Source organism: Ovis canadensis, chromosome 22 (genome assembly GCF_042477335.2).
Source record: "Ovis canadensis isolate MfBH-ARS-UI-01 breed Bighorn chromosome 22, ARS-UI_OviCan_v2, whole genome shotgun sequence".
NCBI lineage: Eukaryota > Metazoa > Chordata > Mammalia > Artiodactyla > Bovidae > Ovis > Ovis canadensis.
The window spans coordinates 48316937-48335324 of NC_091266.1; the positions used below are offsets into that span (position 1 = coordinate 48316937).

At 36.2% G+C, this 18388-nt stretch overlaps 1 protein-coding gene across 9 annotated transcripts in view; it reads left to right on the forward strand.

Annotated features, from left to right (window-relative positions):
* Nucleotides 1-18388, forward strand: part of VTI1A (vesicle transport through interaction with t-SNAREs 1A) — a 372362-nt gene that overhangs the window by 93127 nt on the left and 260847 nt on the right. For all 9 annotated transcript variants that reach the window (XR_011252058.1, XR_011252057.1, XR_011252059.1 and 6 more), the window contains exon 5: nt 288-372. Coding sequence is in view for 6 of the 9 variants with exons in the window: in XM_069567118.1 (XP_069423219.1) it covers nt 288-372 (85 nt within the window). In the remaining 3 variants the exon portion in view is untranslated. The remainder of the gene's footprint in view (nt 1-287; nt 373-18388) is intronic.

Sequence of the window (18388 nt, forward strand, 5' to 3'; positions counted from 1 at the left end):
TTTCTCAGTGTTTTGGAGTAAGATTCACTGTGGCCACGTACAACGTGAGTCTGCCTTCTAAAACAAAACAAAACAAAAACTGGATGGTCCATACAGAATTGACTGATTGAAAATCGGTTCATTGTAGTGGTTTGTATAAAGGAAGATTTGCTAAAAATTATCTATATTGGATTGTGATCCACCCTCCCCCCAAAATGTTAGGGCATACAACAGCATTATTTTTTTTAAGGCAAAAAAAAAGAACATTGTAGACGGTCGTCTGATTTTTTTCCCTTTTTCTTTTTCAGAGGGCACATCTGCTCGATAACACAGAGAGGCTGGAAAGGTCATCTCGGAGACTAGAGGCTGGATACCAAATAGCAGTGGAAACCGGTAAGAATTCTGAGAGTGAGCAAATTGTCTTGCTTATGCACAGCAGTCTTCACAACACATGACATTTCAGGGAAACTTCAAAGGAGTAGCAGAGACAGCAGCCCGAGATGTGGTTTACATATTGGGGAGACAATTGGGAGCTTATTTGCGCTTATCTTTTTTCAAGTTAAAAGGCATGACATCTACTGAAAACAGTTCCTGAGGTTTAAAAGTATACATCTGAAAAGAGATGGAATACTTTGTCTAAATTCTACATTTGTCTTAATATGCGGTTACATGTTGTCAGTTTACCCACCCGCAATGATTGCTAGCACACAGTGCTGTCTCCAGTTGTTTGCTCCTTTGCGATTATTCACATATGTAAAAATTAGCATTTTAATCAGTCTAAATGATGTGAACTAGGGGCAAAGAAGTACCAACACCAAGTTTACTGTACTTGTTTGTCCTGGTGGAAATGATTAGGAAGTCATTAGGAAATGATTCCTGATGGCCCTGTTTTGTTTTCATTGTTGTTTCAAATCATGAGCAGAGCCTGTAATCAGATATGGAGAAAAAGAAAGTCATGATAATGGTACTATAAGTGTTAGTTAATACTGTCAAAACTTTTGGTTTGAATTAACACTAGTTATTAATTTCAGAAAACACAGCCCTAATTTGGCTTCTAGGATGAGTTTACTTATAATAGACATGCTTTTACATTATTAATGTTTCACATAATGAATGTTTATTTTTACCTACTAAGTAAATATCCATTAATCTCTTTATACTTAGCAATCTCTTATTATTCAGCTATTTTGCAAAGTATAAATTATATAGGACCTATTTTATGTATTTTTGGGTAGCTCTTGCCCAGTATATGAACAACAAAAATAGGTGGTTGACATTTCCATTAATTTTTTTTAAAGTTTAGTGTTACCAAAAAAATATTCATTTTGTAAAAGCATGTATAGTGAAGATGATTCCAAATGATTTCTTTTATGAATGGCCAGTGTTCTCCCTTGCCCCTAATTCATGGCTATGTTATATTGGCTTACTTACATGATGAATTCTAAGAAATCAGATAGAATGAACACAAATGACATTGGCATTGTAGTAACGGTGAGAAAACCGAAGAAAACCATCAACCCTCCCAGATTTTTGAATAGTATGGGCAGCCCTTCTTTCTGAGGTTACTGATAGATTGGCTCTCTGCCCTGGTTGGAATAAAAGCCAGTTTTTGTTTATTCTTTTAGTCCTTGGGCTTACTTTAAGAAGTGACTCGACTGTCTTTGCAAAGAATGCTAATAATGAGAAATGCCCTGAACATGCAGTCAAAGGGCCAGCCTTGGGTTCAAGCTCTTGTATGTGTGACCTTAAACAAGTCATGGGCTTCCCAGGTGGCTCAGTGGCAGAGAATCTGCCTGCCAAGGCAGGAGAGCCAGGGGATGTGATTGCAATTCCTGGGTTGGGAAGATCTCCTGGAGGAGGAAATGGTGACCTCAACCAGTATTCTTGCTTGAAAAATCCCACGGACAGAGGAGCCTGGCGCACTACAGTCCATGGGGTTGCAAAGGGTCATACACGACTGAGCAGCTAAGCACAAGCAAATCACATAACCTCTCTGAGTCTGTTTCTTCTTCAATGAAAGGGAAATTATATTGCCTGTCTCAGAATATTCCTAAGAAATGATGGCATAAGTTAAAATGTGTTATACACCATAAAACACTATATAAATATAACTGTTATTAGTAATGTGTGGTCATTTGATGATATATAGGCATTTACCTTTCATAGAAAAAAAGTTATTTGATCAAAATTTGTATTAGAGGGGTTTCTAAAAAGGAGAATGTGTCACTATACCTGTTGAACATTAAAGGACCTTCTTTGTCAAAGCATCCTATTGGTGAGCCTCTTTCCAGATGGGACTGGGTTGAGTTGGGGATGTTCTTGCTATGACACTGATCACAGGGCTTGATTTGGCTGATTGGACTGCCTTTTCTCTCCCACAACACCTTTCATGTAGCTCCCTCCCAAAGCTGAAGAATGTTGTCAAAGAAGTCATAGATACTGGAGGGTCATGCATTGATCAAGGTTAAAAGATTGAAATTTGACAGTTAACTCCTTTTGGTGAGTGCTGTAACATTAAAATATCAATATAGCCACCATGGAAAATGCCACTTTAAGATTGTCCTACAAACCAACCTCAGTGCCCTTGGATTTTTTAGTAGAATACAGTGGTAAATTAACTGTTTGTGTGTGTATGTGTGTGTGTGTGTGTGTGTGTGTGTGTGTGTAAAAGTTGCTTAGTTGTATCTGACTCTTTGTGACTCCCATGGACTGTAGCCCACCAGGCTCCTCTGTCCATGGTATTCTCTAGGCAAGAATACTGGAATGGGTAGCCAATTCCCTACTCCAGGACTGCCTGACCCAGATTCTTTGTTGTCTGAGGGTCCCCTGCATTATAGGCAGATTCCTTATTGTCTGAGCCACCAGGGAAGTCCCAAATTAACTATAAACTTTTATAAAAGTAGACATTTACGTGTTATATAATATATATATAAACTTGGGAACTCCTTACAGACTGTAACACTAAGTCTAGGAGGAGGGATAAGGGTGGGCTTTGTGGAGTTAAACATGCATGTGGCACACACCTAGACAGAGTTCATCATGAGAATTCATTTCCTTGGATGAATGTGAAAGTGGATGAAGAAATGAGAAACGAGGCACAAAACGTTTTTCCTGCCCTTCTTACTGTCTTGTGGGAAGTGGGGAAAGTAATTATGGTGGTTTCCATGATGCTTCTGCATTTGTTGCTTCACTGCCAACCCTCAGCTTGGTCATGTCCAGTCGGTCAGCAGCTCTGTTTTGATTGTTTTGTAAATTTACTATGCTGATCATTTGACAGTATGAGTTGAAGAATAGTGTCTTTCAAAAGGGAAACCTTTTAGCACTTATTGGTTTCTTCTTCTAAAAGACTATGAAATGCAACAAGGCATAGTTATGGAAGAGCTATGATGACTTTAAAACAGTACAGAAGAGCTTAGTGATCTGCAAGTATTGGTCTGAGAATTGGTCCTAGACCACAAGAGTTTTCATCAGTCCACAGTAAAATGAGGGGGGGGGGGAAGTAAAAATTAGTGATTTTCTTACAAACAAATGTTATTAAAGAACTACATATTTTCTCAGATCATGTTTTTCCTATTTGGGGTGATAAAATAAAGGATAGGTTTATGATGTGATAGAAATAGTAGGTAGAAGTCATATATATCTATATATATATTTTTTTTTCTCTACCTGGAAAATGAACAAAATTGGCAACTCCGTTGGGCCCTTTGAAATTTTTAGAATCAAGGTTAGGATTGTTTAGCAACTGAGCTATCAGGGAAGCCTTGCTTAGTCACAACATCTAGGAATTATTGTCTAATGTACTATATTGGAAAAAGTGACAACAATCCCATTCTCTGGCCCTGTTGTTAATCAGCTGTGTGACTTTGAAGAATTCTTAGCTTCTATGTACATGTTCTTTTACTTGCCAAATGGAAACCTGATATCAGATTCGATATATCCTATATGTATATCTTATATTCCATAAGGTTATTATAAAGTTGAAATGAGGTCATATATGTTCAAGTGCTTAGAAAGCAAATGGGGCTCTGGAAAAGTCATTTTTATGTTATCATCAGCATAAGTGGTTATCTCTGAAAATTGTTGGCAGAAGATTTCAGCAAAAATCTATAAACTTCTCTTGAAAACCTTTATTGGCAAATATCATTTTAAAAGTTTTTTTTAATTGTATATGTGTGTGTGTGTGTGGAATAGAATAGAAAGCATATTATTTTGACCTCTAGCAACTTCCTAGTAAATAATAAAATCCATCTCCTAAAATTCTTAAGTCATTTGTGACATTTTTAAAAGTTATTTTGTCAAATTGGCAGTTACTATTGCTTTAATAATAGCTTCTGAACAGAGGACTCATGTCCTGAATGTACTTGGTCTGAGCAAAAGTACATGATTATATCTAAGTACCATTTACACCTTGATATTTATTGAGTTTAGTACCAAACAAGTTTCTTTCATGGCTTTCTTTCTATTTGAGAAAATTGGTGAGGTTACAAGTTATTTGAACAGAAATGAAAGAGAAGAAGAAATGAAGAGACAGAGGAAATGAGAGAGAGAAGAGAATGTATGAATGACCCTGAACTAAAGAGCAGACGCTTGGACAGCTCAAGCTCAGACTGACATCAACAGGGACAATTATCAGATTCATTAGAAAACTTCCTCAGGAGTGACTGTCAAAGACCAAACACTCTGGTGGTTGTATGAGCCATTGGCATGATCCAGTTTAACATTTCTTATAAGTTCTTGTCCCAGCATCTGAATAAAAAGTGGCTCTTACTTTTTTCATCTACTATTAATAGTTAAGTATGACTCTTAGTTATGGAGATACTTATTTTATTTGCGGTCAGGGCATTAGTATTTAAAACTATAGGTCACCTGCCATTAATGGTGAAATTATGATTATTTTTTCTTTAAATTAAATTAAGTGCCCTAGAATTACAATAGACACACCACTAATGGAAGCTGTAGAATTAAGAAATAGGCTGAAAGAGAAATTATACAAGGGCAGAAATGCACGGTTCACTCTCTTCTTTCAATATGTAAACACATAGTTTAACACATTTTCCCAGCCTGTACCCTAAATGGCAGTGCATCTCTGGAACCAGGTATACTCTTCATATCTTTGAAGACTGATCTGCACCGTTTACCAGCCTTGCTCCTGCCGTCCAGTACCCAGGCCTAAAGGTCTGCACCCCTTCTCTCAGTAGACACTTCAAGCCACCTGGCTCTGTTGTCGCATTTGGTCAGTGATCTCCCTATAACAGGATGCTGTTCTTCCAGCCTTCCTGCTTTGAAGGTGGTCCATCCTTCCCCAAGGGCCCTGCAGGTTCCCCACCCTGGACTAGTAACTGGGCATATGTAGAAATAATACATTTGTTTATTGAACACTCAATATGAGCCACATGCTTTTCTCAGTACTGTGTATTTATTAGCTCTTTAATCATTACCGCAACTCTATGCAGTAAATAGAGTTTGCTCACTTTACAGATGAGGAAACAAGATCCAGAGAGATTAAATTATTTGCCCACACTTATTAATCAAGTTAGGAAATAGTACAACCAGACTATCTGATTCCATGTCTTCACCAGTAAACCACACTGAAAAATGAATGGGTCCCGCAGACCTAAATTTTCAACGTGACCTATTGTGGTCAGAATATGTCATGTTCTCACATCTGTTAAGTTCCTTTTTACATGATCCATTCAAAAACTTAACTACTGAGTACTGTGTGGTATGCGGTTGGATACAGTAGTAAATAAGACTGCCAGTGTTCCTGTTCTCAGGTCGCTAAACAGGAAGGCGCAGGGAGCAGGATGAAACAGACATTTTTAAAAATTAATAACTAAATGGACAAGATCATTTCTAATGGTGGCAAAGTGAAAAGCAGGGTGTGAAAGAATAGCTAGTGAAGTCTATCTTAGGTTAGCTAGTCATGAAAGACCTTCCAGAGAAGTGCCTTCTTAGCTGAGTCTTGGACTGCGCAAAGATGCCACCAGCAAGCAGATCTGGAGCCAGTGATTCCAAGAAGACAATGTCAGCACAGTGGCTCTGAAATGAGATGGTGTTGGAGATACTCAGGCAACAGAAAGAAGAGTAGTATGGCTGGAGCAAAGTGAGTGTTGGGTGTGGTAAGTTAGAGCTGCATAGGGTGCAGATTCTTTGGGGCTCCAAGGCCTGGAAAGGTGTCTGAATTTGCCTCATAGAGTGTGATGCCATTGGAGAGCTCTCAGCGGGCAAATGGCCTGATCAGAATTAGAGAGGACAAGGATTGTAAGGGAGCAGTGGCAAGGGAATGGATACAAGGAGGCATTTCAGAGGCGTATTACAATAATCCAAGATTTGGCCGTTTTACTAGTTTAAATGAATAGAGAGATGGTGAAGATGCAGGAGAAATTATAAGCCTTATTAAAGGGCATTCAGGAGCAAGGAGCTTGGAAATTGTCATTTATTTCCAGATTCTTCCTTAAGGATATCCCCCAAACAAATGGGAACTTATTAGCTCGTGTACCTAGTAGGGCTTTACGCAATGCCAGTCCAACAGACTGGTGGTAATGGACACTTGTGATTATAAGTCTGAGGTTAAAACCAAGTTTATGGTAATATTTTATCTGAGGAATAAAAATTATGGTACCTATTTTCTAGAGTTTGTAAGAGGCATAAATAAAAATAATGTAGAGAGATTTTGTGAATTGCCTCACAAAAGTGCTTTTTTATTTTCCTAGAAATCTTCAGTTCAGGTAGATTTTGAGTATAAACATATGTCGTCACTTTGCTTCATTTTGTGTCAGTCTAACGAGGAAATGGGTTCGTTTCAGAAGAGGGCCTTGGGACTGGCAGCATCCATATCCTCTGGGTGTTAGTTGGTAATGTAGCATCTTGAGTCTGCTCAGATCTACTGGACCAGAATCTGCATTTAAACACAGTCGGCAGTGATACCTGCACACATTAAAGTTGAGTTAGAAGTCCAGTTTTCAGTGTTAGTTTTTAGTCTGTGTCTGTTTAAACTAGGTAGGTCACCTCATTGAATCTCATTTCCTTGTGTATATATGTATTACTACATTCATGTTAAAAAATTCAGGCAAGTAGCTTGTATTGTTAATACCTACACTCATGAAATACAGGTAATAAATATGATTGTATCTGTTAATATTGTTGATATTAGATGTGAAGGTTGATTGTCTTATAGAGGAGCTGTGATAATTATTTATCTTACTTTAGTTAGAAAAATGTGTGTAGGCAATACTTGGCAATTAGGATAGCCAGTAACCTATCCAGTAACATAAAAGGGACTACATTATACCACTTTGTTTTTCTCAAAGTACATTTTCCCCTATATTGAACACCACTTAACATTCTTTTTTTTAAATGGCATATTTATCACAACTTCTTGTGTATCTTGTTTTATTAGGGAAGTGCAAAGGTGAATTTTCTGAGGAAGGATAATACCAATTTTATGTACTTATAAGTTAGGTTCATAAAGGAAATGTCTACCCAAGTCTTGTATGTTATAGGATTAATACAGAAAATTCCTCCATTTCTATCTAAGAATTTCCTTAGCAGTCCCATTTCCTTCCTATAAAGATTTTCTCTCTCTCTCATTTGTGTGTGTGTGTGTGATTGTGTGTGCACGCATGATTGTGTGTGCACACGTGATTGTGTGTGCGTGTGTGTGTATGTGTATAAAAGGAGTCCTGTCATCTAGTTAAGGAAAATATTCATCACCTCACACATTTATCTTTGTTTTTTCCCCTCTTTGGTGAAAACATTTAAGTTCTACCCTGTTAGCAAATTTCCGTTATACAATACAGTGTTATCAGCTCTGGTCATTGTGTTTCACAGTAGATCCTCAGACCTTATTCATCTGGAAGTTTGTACGCTTTTACCAAAGTTTTTACCCTGGTGTGTACTTTTTTGATTAAAAAATACGGATTTTACTTAAATTTTAATATTTCAATACTGTGTTGCTGCTGCTGCTGCTGCTAAGTCGCTTCAGTCGTGTCCGACTCTGTGCAACCCCATAGACGGCAGCCCACTAGGCTCCGCCGTCCCTGGGATTCTCCAGGCAAGAACACTGGAGTGGGTTGCCATTTCCTTCTCCAATGCGTGAAAGTGAAGTTGCACAGTAGTGCCGAACTCTTAGCGACCCCATGGACTGCAGCCTACCTAGCTCCTCTGTCCATGGGATTTTCCAGGCAAGAGTACTGGAGTGGGTTGCCATTGCCTTCTCCGGTTTGCTTTGCTAGGTACAGTGTAATAATTTGATTCAGGATTATCAATCCTTGAATATATTATCATCTTCAGAAAAGGTTAAAACAATGCATGATAGTAAAATATAATGCCTAAAACTGCTTTCAAAATTAGAAGCCAGCTTGGAACTGAGCTAACATCTCAAGAAACATAAAAAAAAGTTGTTGGTTCACTCCCACACTTATTTGCTGATAAGTCATTTATAAGATTTCTTGGGACATAGACACAAAATGTGTTAACTGTTTATTTCTTGCTCTTAGAACTGTTGTGAGTCAGTACAAAAACAAATATCTGATTCTGTACTGTTAGTGAGAGTGGTGCAATATTATATGAAAGAAGGCAAATGTTGTATTTCATTTTATTCAACAAGCTTTCATTGAATTCTACTGAGTGTCAAGCACTTCAGGGATGCCAAGCTAGAAAGACAAGATAGCCCCGTCATAGTTCATCTGAGTAGAGAATGTTCTGTCTTTAAACACCAATACAAATTTCTAATGTTAAGCAATTTTGTTCAACACAGATTGGAATTCAGAAAGGCACTATCATGTCCAAACCAGTGCAGAAATAACAAGTTAACATTTGGTGGTGTTCTCTAACAATAGGAAGAGAAAATGGGATTATTACCAAACGTGGGATTATACAGTTGGCTTGATATTAACCATCTCTTTTATCTAGCCATATATATTTTAGAGAAAAGATTTTTCTTTAGAAATATTAAACTCTCTGACAGAAAAAGTTATCTCTAGAAAATGTTTTTCTGTTCATCATTTTGAGTGATAGACTAAGTGGTTGTACTTTCAGAACCTTAAAGCTATCTCTGCTAGAATAGGTATTTTTTTAAATGCTGAGAAGAATTACTTGACCACATCCAATGGTTATTTTTAAAGTCTACCCAGTGGTAAAAGAATCATTTTAATGTGTAGTTATCACTTACTTTATAATTACAACCCTATTAAAGTCTTACCTCTCAGAAAGCTGTAGTTCTGCTCTGAAAAGAACAGAGGAGGTTGTCATTTGGGGTGAAGCTCTTAAAGTGTATTTTCAAGTTGTGCTTAAATTTACTTTGTGAGATTCCCTAAGATACTGGTGTGCTCCATAGTGGTAAGAAAAGGATGTCATTTAAACCTTATTTGGAGAACCTTCTCCTTAGGTGGTCCAAGGGCATTCATAGGGTTCATTTTTAATCCATTAAAAAGTATTATACTCATTTTTAAAGGTTTCTTACCCCATAAAGCCTATCACTTTTCCAGTTGGTTTGTAAGATACACGTGAAGCCATTCTTATTCTGTTGCATCTCTGTGAGTTGAGAAAAGAATGACGACCAAAGCAGGTCGCTAAAACGCCAATTTACTTTCAAATACTACAGTGAAGGACGGTTAAGCTTATGACCTTGTTGCACTGTGCTTATATAACTTTCCTTGGGATTTTTTTTTTTTAATCAGGTTTATTTTCCCTTTGAGTCTGACTTCTAGTGCCCAGAAGTTTTCTTTTCAGCGGTGTTTATATATTTAACAGAATTTTCTGAGGTGGGTGCTACAGAAATTTCACAGCATGGGTTCACATTGGACTAAGACTTTGTATACGACTTATATCAAGTGGAAAACTTGATGGGCATAAGCTTTCAAAATGGCTTTTTTTGTGTGCTCTATATTTGAAGCTTTCGTCTGTATTTCCTGTTGGGCTACAGTGTTTTCCAACGTTGCCATAAGAGAACAAAGTCAACATTAAAAAATAATTTTTTTATTGAAGAATATGTTTTTCCAAGTAAAGTCGTTATCAAAGAGACTGTCATGGTGGGTCATCATTCATGTGTGGCACTGTGTTGCCCTTTTGCATCTTGAGATATAAATTCTAAGTCATAGTTAAATAAATATCTATTTATTTAGAGATAGAAATAAACCACCCTAAAGCCAGACAAGGAAAAAAAAAAACTTTTTGAAGACTACTCCTTTTGGAGGAAAAATAAGCTTGTTGTTGGCTAATCCTAACATTGTCCTCCGTGTGGTAATCACATCACAATCAATTATCTAATGGCCTGTACCGCATTAAAAGGTTATTTTTGTCTACATAAAATACACCTTTTAAGTTGAGGTCTTTGTCTTGATTTCCATTTTCAGTGCTATTTGTGACACATGGCGCTTGAAGTGATCACAGTGGAACCCTCACAAATGTTCCTTCCAAAAATATTAAGCCCTAAGAAATTAGTTAGGGTTCGTTAGACCTGGACTGGGCTAAGGTGATCTCTGAAATAGCAAGGAAAATGCTGCCTTAAATTAATAGTATTAGTAAAATATGCATTTGGGAGTCAGGTAGGGAAGGTAATCAACCCACCTTAAAGGAAAAATAGATTTTATATAATTCAAGAAGGAATTTAGATCCTGACCCAGTCCTTGGCATTTAGAATATAAAGTTCCTTTATAAGCTGGCATATGTTGGCAAAATATCTGTCTGGAAAATACATAGTTATAAATCCCCATAATAAACATAATTAGTGTTTTCAAAGCAGGGTGGAGGAAGGAAATAAGTCTATTTCATAGTGTCAGGCAAAGTCTCAGAATAGATGAGCCATATAGAATAAAGACAAGGTGAGCTACGGAAGTGGGTAAGCCATGAGCAAAGTAGGTAAGTCATTGTGATGAGTACGTGGCTTATGAGAATACTAGAGTGTGTCATATGGCATATCTAACATTCATCTTAGTTATTAAGTATACTTGAAAGTGATAACATTTATTTTAAAAACATTTCCCTCAAATTTTTTCATTATTTCAGAATAACCTCTCTAATTCATCTGTCCATTTTCATAGTTAAATGTGTAATTATTTTACACAACACATTGTAGAGGTTTTTAATGCTTTCACCCTTGCATTATGTGCTAAAAATAATACTACTAATATCAGGAATAATGTATAATCTGCTTTGAAATTTTTAAACAACTTTTTGTACATCTTTTTACATCCATTACATCATTGTATCGATCAATACGTTAACTTATCCAAAATGGGATTGCTTGTTTAAATTAAGTAGACTGATCCCCTGAACACCACCCTAAATGCCATCAATTTTCAGGAACCAGAATGGCTATTAAATTTTATTTGATTTAGCATTTTCCTCTTCCTCATTAGTACATCTGTGAATTAGGTATAATGTTCAGTGCTCTGTGCAAACCTGCTGGTGATTAGAAAGTGTTATTTAAACAAACAAAACTCTGTCATAACTGGGCTATACAAATTTAAAGGATTTACCAATTTTTCTCACCAGTGAAATGCGTAGGACTTCTACAGTATCATCCAAATTTTTCATGTAGCTGAGTTAAAGAGATTGACTGGAGTGACTTTGTTAATATAACAAGAAAACATTTTGTTTTTTCCAACACTGTGACTCTAAAAGGTAAGCATGAAGATAGACTAGATATCTTATTGCCTCACTGGTATTGCCAGCTGTGAATTTTCTTACTGTAATGAATCCCCTCATTTTTATTGCTGTGTGCAGGGTACAGTGCTTCATTTTTCTTCCTACTTGGATTTTGTGTAGAATGCACACCCCGTATAGTTCTTTAAATTCACACTGTTGTGCAAACAAGTCAGTCTTTCTATTCTCTCCTTTGTTAACTGTCAGTGTTGTGGAGCCACAGTTCTTTCATGCCCTCCGTGAGTTGCTGAACTCTACTCAAATTAAACACCATAAGATTATCAGCAGGTTACAAAGGTGGAGTGGCTCTTTCTCTTTGGCTTTTTTGTGTAACATTGTCTTGATCTGGAAGATACTAACAAATTTGAAATAGTGAAATAATCATCTCACACCCACCCCTTGTAAATTGGAACTTTGTGTCTACCATGTAAAGAGTAGGAGGAACAGATGTATAATTTTTGCTGTCCTTTGAGGATTCAAAAAAAGTTACCTGTGTAAAATGCATAGGGATTATATTTTTAATCCAAGCACCGAGTTGGATCACCTGTCTTCCTCCTGCAGTGAAGCAAAATGAAATGTTCATGGAGCTTTGTAACTAGAGAGACCCAGGTTCAAGCCTTAGTTCTACCACTTAATAACTGGGAAACCTTGGGCAAGTTCCTTCGCCTTTCCATGTCTTCATTTTCTAACATATAAAAGTGTTTGCAGGTCTTCTCTGTGGAGGTTGTTTTAAGATTTACATAAAGTAAACTGTATAAAAGATTCAACACATGTTTTCTATCATAGGTACTCAATAAAGGTTAGTTTCCATTATTATGCTACTTTACATAGTAACAGTAGCCGCTGTTGACACATAAACCTCAAATTCCCCAGTGGCTTTATGTACATGCATGCTAACTTGCTTCATGTCCAACTCCTTGTGACCCTATGTACTGTAGCCCACCAAGTTCCTCTGTCCATGGGATTTTCCCGCAAGAATACTGGAGTGGGTTGTCATTTCCTTCTCCAGGGGATCTCCTTGGCCCAGGGATCGAACCTGCATCTCCTGTGGCTCCCACACTGCAGGTGGATTCTTTACTGCTGAGCCATAGGGGGAACTTGATGTAGTGGAGATTATCTCCACTCTGGGAATAGTCTGGGGCAGTTGCTCCTCATGAGCAGGCGACCTCCCATGTGGCGAGTCAGAATTCCAGTTCTCTGCCACTTGGCAGCTCTGTCCTGCACCCAGCCTTAGAGGCCTTTACATTTTGCCAGTGGCCAAGGCAAAGAGAACAGAGAAGGCATACCTACTTTAAAACACCATAGGAGGCAGGTGACATACTTTGATGCTGCATATATTCCACTGGCAAGAACTAGTAGAATACTGTTACCAAATACAAGAGGGCTAAGAAATAGACTTCCAACCAGACAACCACTTTCTCATCACAACATATAATAAAGAAGTGTGCTAAGTCACTTCAGTCATGTCCAATTCTGTGACCCTATGGACTGTAGCCCCATCAGGCTCCTCTGTCCATGGGATTCTCCAAGCAAGAATATTGGAGTGGGTTGCTATTTCCTTCTGTAGGTGATCTTTCCGACCCAATGATCAAACCCACATCTCATATCTCCATTGGCAGGTGGGTTCTTTACCACTAGCACCACCTGGGAATCCAACCGGACAACTGCTTTGTCATCACAGTTTATAGTAAAGAAGAGAAAGAACAAATGTGCATGGGTAATTTATCTTCCTCTGCCATGCAGTTTATTCTTTGCCCACTTCACTGCCCCATAATCAGTTAAAACCCTGAGTTGTAACAGTATAATGGGATGAGACGGAAGAATAGCTGGCTTTTGGGTCAGGTCAATACTATAATCTAGTATTTGTGTCAAATGAAACTTTCTTATTTATATAGACACAGTAAAGAGTCAATATTGTTTGCTTTCTTTTCTACCAAGCATTTATCTTCATTCACTTCTCAAATTTATATTCCTTAGATCTGTAATGAAAGAAAATTCTGCTGTGTGTGTTGTCATCTAAGTGTTGACAATAGATATAAGTCAGCAAATTTATTTATCCCATTTCTAAAGTAGGTGCTTAAAGAACATTGCAAACTGTCGCAACCCAGAGAAACCTAGAGACAGGATAACTATATATAATGTGATATTCTGGATGGGGTCTTGAAACATTTGATAAAATGCCTAAGGGTGTTATACAAAAACTAAGGAAATATGAACCAAGTATGGACTTTAGTAAATAGTAATCGTCAATATTGGTTCATTAACTGTGACAAATGTACCACAGTATTATAAGATGTTAATTATGGGGGAAACTGGGTATTAAGTATGTGAGAGCTCTATCATAAATTTTCTGTAATCTAAAACTGTTCTAAAAGAAAGGTTTTTTTAAACAAGTACACTGAAGTCACAGTGGTCTTCATGTTTATTGACTACCCATAGTGTAATATGTCATTGTTGCAGACCTGGCCTCAGCCTAACTTTTATATTACTACTGCCAGTAATTTGGCCTTTGCAGTAACTGTTAATAATAGGACCTGTGTCTAGTCATCTTGCCCAGGTTTTGGCACTAGTCAATGCTTTAGAAATGTTTCTTTTCTCTTCCTGCCTTGATGTTTCTAGTAAGTCTGAAGAGGAAAGTATGAACTTCTTTTAGGCTACTGCAAAGATCAGGCTACTAAATTACTCAGTTTCATGACTCTTGAGAAATATTAGGTATATATGAGGACATGGTCTCAATGTTCATGTGATTTACCTTCCTTGTGCCATCTTTAAGATGTGTAAGAATGCAGAAACCATTTTACTTACTAGAACAATAGCCAATATATTTTTTTGTTGTGTAGTCTAAGAAAATACAACAGGCTGCACCATGATAATGAAAATGGTTCCTATTTTTTCCTCTTCTGAAGTTTCTAAAATGTTGTTTAGTTGCTAAGTCATGTCCAACTCTTTGCAACCCCATGGCCTGTAGGCCACGGGGAATGTTACTGTTTAATTAAACAATTAAACATATTTATAAATATAAAACATGTTTTATACATAAACATATATGTTATAAACATATAAATATAAAACATATATAAAACATAAATATAAAACAATATATTTAAAAGTGACTAAAATCTATTCTTGAAAAATTATGTCACATTGTCTCTCAAATATTATACATTTACAGAGAGAAAAAGATTCCTTATATCAATAGCATGAAAAGGCGAAACACTTGTAAAAACAGTTTTTGCTTATTTTTATTTCTTCTTATTTAACTGCCCAAATTGTGTAATACTAGGATTTATATCTAAAGGTCACGGTCTCTGAAAATTCTGTAGTAACAGACTTTTAAATCTCTACATATGTATTTTTGGTCTGTTTCTTAGGATTATTCTGGTGTCATAACGATGATTTTTTTGATTTATCCAAACACAGTTGTACCCATTTCAGCAATATTTATATGTGAAAGGAAGTGGAAGTTCGAATCCAGATTCGTTGACCCTTGAGATAGTATATTGACCTTAGTAGGTATTAACTTTTCAGATCAATAAGAGCTGTTATTGACCTCAAAGAAAAGTCAATATCTGCTTGTTAATTTTTAGCTTGAAAATGTTATACATTTTGTTCTTCATTATTACCCTACTTATATCAGGTTTTTGTTTTTGTTTTTGTTTTAAAAAAAAAGGTCTGTTTCTGCCAAGAGAGCATCATGTCAAAATATTTCTGTTTTAGTGTTTAAGGAGATAATCACTGGATATGGTAATCATTTTAGGGTTTTTTTTGTTTTGTTTTTAGTTTTTTAATGGTTAATTTTAATTTTTTGTAAAATTACAACTGTCTGAGAGTCATGCTATTCAGAATAGTGATTTGTTTTATTTAATATAGTTTTTAACACTTGAGAAACAAGTTTAAATAGTCTATAGCTCATGGCAAGAATATTCTGACACGTGTATATGAGAAATGAAAAGAAAGTTAAATTGGAAATAAGTGCTCTGAAAAACAATTAATTAATAATGTTTTTTACCTTTCCATGTATAAATGTAAAAGATCAGTGGAGGCGAATGTTCAGTATGTACTTTTTATCTGGATAAACATTAAAAGCTTTCAGGTAAGGACTTGTGTGGGTTTGAATTTTAAAGGCCTGAACTTCTAAAGTTTTATTAAGTGTTTAGGCTATAAGTATTGGTATAGAAGTGGCTTTTCACATCATCATTGTTTTGTATATTAACATGGAAATGTCAAGTTTTGCATAACTTGAAATGTCTCAGAATTGCCTACTGCTGAAATTCAAATGTCAGAACAATACGTCTGCACATATATGACTCTGATATTTCAGCTCTAAAAACCTCATAAATGATTCAGCATCACTTTGGCCTTGTTATGATATAACTTTAAAAACAGGTAGAACGATTTAAATCTGGTTTAGAAAGTGCTAGTCTCATTCAGTCCAGGCCTAAAGCACTAAGTTTTCAATCCATTAATGGTCATTAGTCCTTTTTAAAAACTACGTAACCATTTTGGTTAAGAATTTGAATTTTAATAAGGATTCTTTCGGTATTTTGCACAGTTGCAAAAATGCTAAAATATTTTTTAGCTTATATTTTAAGCTAAAGATTGGCTTATATCTTACCCCAGTTTGTGATATTAGTTAATTGTCATGGAGTCCTCAATATGAAAAAGTAAATAAAAACCTCTCTTTTTTTTCAGGAGGTGAATGGTTTCTAGGTCATAAATGATAAATAAAGACTAAATGATCTGTAGAAATGGACCCTGTACTATTAATTTACTCTTCCAAAGTTTATATGACATCTGTACATTTAAAATGTAAACTTTAGAGCTGGAATGAGCCTTAGATGACAAACCTGATTCTGCCATTCTAGGCAGAAAACTGTATTTTGATGTCCAGTTCCTATGTATTGCTACTTGGTTTAATATTTTTTATTTAAACATCTCAAATATTGTTGACTACTACTGGTATACTAATAATTTGGGATAAAATTCCTTCACTACCCCTGTATTTTTACATTATTTCCTTTCTAATGGAAAGAAAGTCTTTCCCCAGGGGAACTTTATCACTTGAAGATGCTTGTTTTCATACATGTTCCTAATAGATCTACTTCCTTTCCTAGGATATTAAGTTATGACAATTAAAATAGGCCAGTATTTTAATATGATAAAATTGATATGTTTGGTATCTTACCATTCTAGAAATAAAAAACACCATTAGAGTCATAACATGGAGTGTATACCTTGGCGTGTTTCATTTTTTCTCTGCTAGGAGATTAGTGGAAAATAAGCTCTGTAAATTAAATTTTATTGCAAAATTATCTTCCGATGTTCAGCAGTGAAGATAATATAGAGTGATAAGGCTGGAGTGGATTTTGCATAAGGCAATTACAGCATGAAGGCTACAAATCTGAATGAAAATTTGCTCAAGTTTTCCTATAATCTGTAGAAAACTTCATTTTGAAATGTTTAAAATTGTCTCGTTTTATGCAGGTAATATTATACTTAAGGTATATTGCAGTTTGAAAGCAGCATTACTGAATGGTTTTAGTGACATTATCAGTGAGAGGTACAAAAAAAATACATATTTTCTCATACTTGGAAAATTATCACTTCAAAAAGTCTCTCTGCTACTGGAGTTTCTTCTCTAAAGCTTGCTTTATCCAGTGAAACCATTTCTCTTTTTAAATAACTATTTCCCAAAATTAGGATTAAAGTGTCCCTTGTGTATTTCACTCTCACCTTGGCACATGTAAGGAGGGACTTCTATTCCAGATCTTCATTGTATAATTATATAGCTGGCCCTTGTAGCTTTATTTACACTTCAGTTCCTGAGTTTGGCCTTTACATAGTAATTACAAACAGATAAGAACAAAGACATTGTTCTTGAATTGTGTAGAAAATTGGTTTGAAAGGGCCTTCTACAAGTAAACTTGAAGAAGAAAATGTGTCTGCATATGCACAAACATATATGTGCCCCCACCCACCCTGCAAACTCCAGTTCATATGTATCATCTGGCCTTGTGTTCTCCTTCTCCACAAATCCATCAGGGCTCATTTGGTGGGTGTCTGATATGAACAAATTAGTGTCACAAGGTACCAGAGTGATGGAGACAGATTACAGTTGTGTTAGCATTGAGACTCCATCCCAAGGAATTGAACATCCAATAGCATTATACATCAGAAATTATTAAAGGGATATTCATTACGTGATGTATATAGAGAATCCTGTCATCCTTAAGAAAGAAAGCAATCCCTTTAATAAATAGTAGCCTAAAAAGGAAAAAACAAAACAAAACACAGTTTTCCAGAAGAAGTTACTTTTTACTTCATCCAGGGAGCTTGGAAAAGATAATGTTATTGATTGGGCACACAAAAATACTTAGCAAATACTTACCATAGACTTACCATTTAACCATTACGTTAGGCATTTCATCCAGCTAAACTGACTCTAATGCCATCATGAATGAAGACTGTGGAGGTTTCTCAAGATGAAAACAGCCCATTAAGAAGTGATCTGAACCAGTTTTGAGAAGCAGAGCCTGAGACCTGGTCTGTGAAACTTTGGCTAGGAAAAAGTTCCCTCAGTGCTGGGCATATACCAGCTCCACAGGCCCCAACTTTATTAGTGTGGAGATAAGCTGATTAGGTCTTGTCAATCAAAGGTGCCCATATCTCAATTGAGAGACACACACTCTCTCAATTTTTCTCTAAGCATTGAAGCAGGCAACAAAGAGAGAGATGTGTGGTATGCATCCCTACGGTTGTCGCC